General features: G+C 45.5%; 1 protein-coding gene across 1 annotated transcript in view; it reads right to left on the reverse strand.

Annotated features, from left to right (window-relative positions):
* Window positions 1-1,439: 1,439 nt before the first annotated feature.
* The window catches only part of LOC132473184 (beta-galactoside-binding lectin-like), a 10,552-nt gene continuing 4,814 nt past the window's right edge, over window positions 1,440-7,177 (reverse strand). Inside the window, exons 2-4 of the mRNA XM_060073202.1 lie at window positions 3,623-3,702; window positions 2,702-2,870; window positions 1,440-1,794 (exon numbers count right to left, since the gene is read on the reverse strand). Of these exons, the coding sequence (XP_059929185.1) occupies window positions 1,648-1,794; window positions 2,702-2,870; window positions 3,623-3,702 (396 nt within the window). The 3' untranslated portion in view covers window positions 1,440-1,647. The remainder of the gene's footprint in view (window positions 1,795-2,701; window positions 2,871-3,622; window positions 3,703-7,177) is intronic.

A 7,177-nucleotide genomic window follows, 5' to 3' on the forward strand; every position in this document is an offset into this window, starting at 1 on the left:
ATATTTCATCCCTGAATGTGGATTAACAGATAACTAAACCGCATTCCCTGAAGTATTGTGTTTAGGAGGATTATTCAGAAGCTGCTGCTTGAGATAAAATATAGCTTTACACAAGTCCGCCATCTACTGGTGGTTGTTACTCGGCCTCCATCATCCCACACACACAAGAGGGCACACTCCTGTAGGGATGAGAGCTGTCATATCTGATCCCTGTTGAACTTAAATATTCATGAGTTCGGTGCTGAGAACCTCAGAATCCTCCGGCTCCCTTCATCTGTCAACTTTATGATTTATTGAATCCCGGTTCTGTTTTTGACAGCGCTCCCTAAACTCAACATTTTGTTAAAGTAGCAAAATAAATGCTCTCACGTCAGCAGGAATACCCTCAATGCCAGCGATATATTTCACCCGAACATCTTCCCAGCTACCTGCCTCGTTGTATTATACAATATGAGGATAACTGTCTGTGATTCTATAGAGCTAGATCATATTATGACAATGGTGAAACAATTCTACTCTATTTAAATGTGATCCATTACTTGAAGGCAGAAAAAATGACATTATTTTATCTCCCAATGCGACAAATTAAACTAATTATTGCAATTTGCTCAAATCCAAAGTACATTCCGGTGGAGTTATTGCAGCACCCATCATAGCACAAACGAGCAGCTGGGGGAGGGGGAGGCTCTGTTTAGCTGATTAAGGTATTACTCGTGTTAGCCTGTGATTAAGGTAACGAGCATAATGATACAGTCCACTAAACAACCGCAGAGAGAGAGAGAGAGAGAGAGAGAGAGAGAGAGAGGGAGCGAGAGAGAGGGAGAGAGAGAGGGGGGGGGAGCGAGCGAGAGAGATAGAGAGAGAGAGCTAGAGAGAGAGAGAGAGAGGGGGGGGGAGGGGGAGCGAGAGAAAGAGAGAGAGAGAGAGAGAGGGGGGGGGGAGCGAGAGAGAGAGCGAGAGAGAGAGAGAGCGGCAGAGAGAGAGGGAGGGAGGAATACATTGAAGTTCATGATTGGAGGTCCGTTGTGACAGAGATAGTGTTGATTATAAAGATAGTATTGTATATGATTGTGTCCCCTGCAACATAATCATTTTAAGATCATCCTCCAAGAATTGTACACAGCATGAAACTATTTAGTTATATTATTAGTTAGTTATTGTAATTTGTATTATTTCTCAAGAAATGGTAATCAGTCGTGATATTTGCGTACCAGACCAGTTTGTGAGATAGAGATATATCGGAGCCTCAAGGCCAGGCTTGGGCTTAATAACCAAGGTGCTTGTTTGATTCCAAAAGGGCAACTACACGCACGCACACACACACACACACACACACACACACACACACACACACACACACACACACACACACACACACACACACAATGTTGGTCAAATTTGGACAACGCCACCTTGATCAATAAATGACCCGATGCTGATTATCGTTGCTATAAAAAGCATTTTTAATATACATTGATTTACGATTGCAGAAAAAGCATTGCAACAAGCATGCAACACAGGAATGTCAGACGATAATGTAGCGTGAACCGGTCTGCTGTGGGCAGAGGACGGGGCTCCCCAGGGCTGCTATCATCACATCGCTGCTTAGCCAAAGGCAACCAGTCTGAAGGAGGGGCCAGGTGGGGGTTAGTTGATCTCAAAGCCGCGGACGAGGACGCCCCCGTTGAAGGAGAAGTCCATGTACTTGGACGCCCCCAGGCGGTTCGGAAAGTGGATCTCAGAGGCGTCACTCAGGACCACCAGGAACTCCTCAGGGGTCAAGGAGATGGTGAACTACAGAAAGAGAGAGAGAGAGAGAGAGAGAGAGAGAGAGAGAGAGAGAGAGAGAGAGAGAGAGAGAGAGAGAGAGAGAGACAGACAGACAGACAGACAGACAGACAGACAGACAGACAGACAGACAGACAGACAGACAGACAGACAGACAGACAGACAGACAGACAGACAGACAGACAGACAGACAGACAGACAGACAGACAGAGAGAGACAGACAGACAGACAGACAGACAGAGAGACGGAGAGCAAGAGAGAGAGAGAGAGAGAGAGAGAGAGAGGGGGTGACGGAGGAGAAAGAGGAAGAGAGAGAGCGTGAGAAAGAAAGCAGCAGGAAGAAAATGTATGTTCAAACACATATGCATAAACAGAACCAGATTTGTAATGTAAGGTTTCCATGAAAGTTTGTATAATTTCTATCATCATCGATTAGCAGCAATGATTTGGGTTGAGGTTTAAGATTCTGAGAATATAAAATCAATCATCAACTCTGAAGAACCAATATTTGCCGAGCAGAGAGCGATAAACAACAACAAGCCGTCCCTGAAGTAGGTAATAGCTCTGCTGAGCAGCAGCTCTTACACACAACAGCGCTTCTGCCAACACAACAAACCCAAACACACTCTGTGCTCTCCGTCTGCGCTGTGCGGCTCTCTGTCAAGGCTCACATTCACCGGCATTCTTTGACCACGGCCAAAGGCTCTGCATATTTACAGTTGGATTATGAAGTCTCAAAAGTGGAGCACCAAACTTAAGCTGACGAGAGTCTTGATGATGACCCTTATCAAGAAATAAATCAATTGATCTGATCAATCGCTAATCAATCAATACATCCTAATCCGCCTTCAGAAAGGATCCTCATCGTGCTCCCTCTCCGAGGTCCCCAGATCAGCTCTCCCCCCTCCCTCACCTTGAAGAGCTCGTCGTAGTTGAAGGGGAACCCCCCCTGGCGGACCTCGGCCCCCCAGACCCCCGCCTGGTAGGAGTTGCAGACCACCACCCTCTCGTCTCCGTGGGCGTTGAACCGCACGTTCATGTGGAGCGCGTGGTCGGCCCCCGAGCTGATGTTCAGAGCAAAGCTGAGAGGAGGAGGAGGGGGAGGAATAGGAGGAGAAAGAGGAGGGGGAAGAAGTGAAAGAGGAGGAGGAAGAGGAGGAGGAGGAACAGGAGGATGAGGAAGAGGAGGAGGAAGAGGAGGAGGAAGAATAGGAGGAGGAAGAGGAGGACGAAGAAATGGAAGAGGAGGAGGAGGAAGAGGAGGAGGAGGAGGGGGGGAGAAGTGGAAGAGGGAGAGGAGAAGGAGGAGGAGGAGGAAGAGGAGGAGGAGGAGGAAGAGGAGGAAGAAGAGGAGGAGGAAGAGGTAGAGCAAGAAGAGGAGGAGGAGGAAGAGGAAGAGGTAGGGGAGGAAGAGGAGGAGGAGGAAGAGAAGGAAGAGGAAGAGGGAGGAAGAGTTGCAAGGTAGATATGAATACCTAAGGAGTTCAGATGACCCAATACTAACCTTACTTTACTTTGAGAACCTGAAGAGTATCTGAAGTGTTGTGGATTCTATTTACTAAAGCCTTTACAGTTGGCCTCCAACCCAACCCTCGTGGTTAACCTCTGAACTCCAGAGCTGCAACATATTCCAACATATTCTTTTGAAGGTGGCATTTATATTTGGCACTTTTAGTTGCTTTAATCCAAAGTGAATTACAACAAGTGAGGCAGTATTAATATTTAGTATTCGGTAAGAAAGAGAAAAAGTTGGGCCATCTGCGCTGTTGAGGACAGCGCTCCCTAGTGGGTGAAAGAGTTAGGGCGGCGGGACGGTTGATCCACTGATACTCACCATTCAGCACCCGCCTTTGGGACCCCGCTGATGGTCACCGTGTGGCCCACCTTCAGGGACATATTCTTCACAATCATGTCCTGTTATGGGGGGGGGAGAGAGAGAGAGAGAGAGAGAGAGAGAGAGAGAGAGAGAGAGAGAGAGAGAGAGTGAGAGAGAGAGAGAGAGAGAGAGAGAGAGAGAGAGAGAGAGAGAGAGAGAGAGAGAGAGAGGTTTGATATAGATACACTGTTTTTTTTACAGGTTGAGGGTATAGTTTGGGCAAAAGACTTCCTGTGTCCACCACCCCCTGAGTTCAGACCACCATATGTTCTCCATTAGCAGACATGGACCCTCTAAGTCAGGGGTGTCAATCGTACGGCCCGCGGGCCGGATCAGGCCCGCTAACGGGTTTAATCCGGCCCGCGAGATGATTTTGTGAAGTACAGTATTGTAAAAAAAAAAAAGTATTTATTTATTTTTTTTTTTTTTTATAAAAATCCTTCCTAGCATTACATGGATTGCATTGACTGGCACTGATTAATTTGTTGTACATTGAACTACTGGACAATTGTGTGTAACTGGAAGTCGCTTTGGAATGTAATGTAAAATGATCTGCTATTTTTCAATGAAGGAAACTGCTGTTCTTAATGTGTCCACTAGAAGTCGCAATAGCAATTATGTTAAGCAAGCAAACTTTATACCGGGGCTGAGCAGGGAGCAAGTATAAACAGGTAGTGCAGCTAGCCCGGAGCTACCTTGTCGTTTTGCCTTATACTTTCAACATTATGCGCTTTGGCACTCTCATTGCCCCAAAATGTCTCTGTCAAAAAGATGAAAAGTGGACACAGAGTGCAGTGTTTTCTGAGAAAAATGGTCATCGTCCTTTTTATTCACGGAAGTAAATGGGAAACCTGTGTTTGGTGTGCTCACAGCATGTTTAATTGTACATAATTATGCCATATTTTTACCGGTCCGGCCCACTTGGGAATAGATTATCCTCCATGTGGCCCCTGAGCTAAAATGAGTTTGACACCCCTGCTCTAAGTCCTTCTGTGCAGCTGGCTCCCCTTCGGCCGGGTTTGGCAGAGAGTGGTGGTGCTCAACCCAGTCGCCAAGAAAAAACGTTGACGGTGTACGTTTCCATGAACACTGGATACGTACTATTACAACGTAAAAACAGCGTGTTATACCTACCGTATCCACGCGTGCCGCTCTGGAGGCGGGTTTCGGGGGTTTGGGTTTCACGGGTTTCGCGCCAGATTGTGGACACGATTGTTGAGGGGGGGGGAGGTACACTGTTGGTGACGGGGGGGGGGGGGACACGTTTGTTGAGGGGGAGGGGACACGTTTGTTGAGGGGGGGGGGGGACACGTTTGTAGGGGGGGGAACACGTTGTTTGAGGGGGGTGGGGCACGTTTCTTGAGGGGGGGGACACGCTCGACAACGAGAGTTGGTTTTTATTGAACGCTCAACAACGAGAGTTGGTTTTTATTGAACGAGACTTCAACACGGAACAGCTGCACGAAACGATGGTCACGTCACTCTCGGTGACGGTGTCGACAACAATGAACACACGAACAATGTTAATAGAACAACACACAACCACAACAAAACAAGTTAACAAAAGCCCCATTTGTCAACTGACAACCCCAATTGCCAGAATCCCCCGCGGCTCCGGAACACGGCGTAGCTTATATTAATCTTTATTATCTGAATGGGAAATGCAATATTTTAGGACAGATACACCATTAAACGCGTTTCTAATGACATTTCTAGCGAGAAATGTACATTTTCCTTACATAATCTTCAGTCAGTGAATGTGTATGATCTTTATTAATCTTTATTATCTGAATGGGAAATGCAATATTTTAGGACCGATTCACCGTTAAACGTGTTTCTAATAACATTTCTAGCGAGAAATATACTTTTTACTTGCATAATCTTCAGTCAGTGATTGTGTCTGATCTTTAGTTTTATAGTTATTAGGATTTGATCGGCTCGCTCGCATGTTTCAACGTCAGGTTGTTAGGCTGCTTTCGCTAAACTAGCAGCTCACGTGCTTCCTGCGTTTGTGTTATTAAACTGTTACTTTATGTAACTTTTAATGATATCATCTTGTTAGAAACACGTATATCTGAGAGGCAACTCAGTCGCCAAAAGCATACGTTGACAGTGTACGTCTCGTGAACACTGGATTACGTCGCATTTCAACATAAAATAGCGTGTTATACACACACACACACGCACGCACACACACACACGCACAGACACACAGACACAGACACACACACACACACACACACACACACACACACACACACACACACACACGCACACACACACACACACGCACACGGTGCATTTCGCTGCTAAAACAACAACAAAAAAATATTCCCTCAAATATTATTACTAAAGAACCGTTTTCCAAAGAACGAAATGTAAACCAATGCATTCTGAATGGGAGTGTTTCTCCGATTTTTCCATGCTACACAGAACGAAATGTAAACCCATGCAAATAAAGACTTCATGGTCATAATAATTTAAATATCATTAATCTCCTGAGTGTGTTGGGTGGTATTCTATTTTTTTCAACGGGGCTGGTGCCGTCTCCTTTTGACCTTTTGACCCCAGACTTCTGGGGGAATAGCTGAATCAATTCATTAGTCAATCAGAAGCATGTAAATATCTTCCCGGTGGCGTAGGAGAACGAACAAGGTGTCCTTCATCAAATGTTTAATGGTAGTAATTAGCTGTCGAAATTGGAGGCCTTAATCAATAATGAGCAGCTTTTGATTTGCTTCCCGATAAAAATTTGTGACAAATGACATGTTATTTAGCATCTAAACGTTGAGCTGAGTCCAATGACACCAAGCATGACACTCTAGCTAATGGTAACATGTATTTTACATGGTACACCTAGGTCTAGGACATGATCTCGGTGTAGCAAGAGGGCGAGCTTGATCTCATTGGACTCAGCTTAACGTGTAGATGCTAATTAACATGTAATTTGTCAAAAATCTCCATCGGGAAGCAAATCTATAGCTGGTCATTATTGATAAAGGCCTCCAAAATCGACAGCTAATTACTACCCCGAAACATATTCAAATATGATCATGTGTGGCACTGTTGCAATCGTCTCGAAACGTAGATGTCAAAGGACACCTTGTTTGCCCTGTTGCACGACCGGGAAGATATTTTCATACTTCTAATGGATTGATTCATATTTTAAGGTTCTCGGAGTGAGACTTTAAGCGGCTGCAGCAGAAGTGTTGAGACGAAAGATGATATCAAGACATTAATAGAATATTCCCATTCACATTATGATTCTTCGTCATAACATCCGACCAAACATCCTTTACATTCACTGAGCGAAGATTATGAAAGTCCAGGCCCCCCCTTCCTGCACTCGGGGTCCGACCGGGCCAAGTTTCGGTGCGGGGGTCCCAGTTAGGCCCTAGAATATGGTATTCAAATTTCAGGGCGGTAGGACCTTCCTATCTCAAAAACTGTTTTTCCACCACATTCTGAACCATTAGGTCTCGCAGGCAACACTTCTGAAGGGGCTTTGTCCAA

The sequence above is a fragment of the Gadus macrocephalus genome, chromosome 2 (genome assembly GCF_031168955.1).
Source record: "Gadus macrocephalus chromosome 2, ASM3116895v1".
NCBI lineage: Eukaryota > Metazoa > Chordata > Actinopteri > Gadiformes > Gadidae > Gadus > Gadus macrocephalus.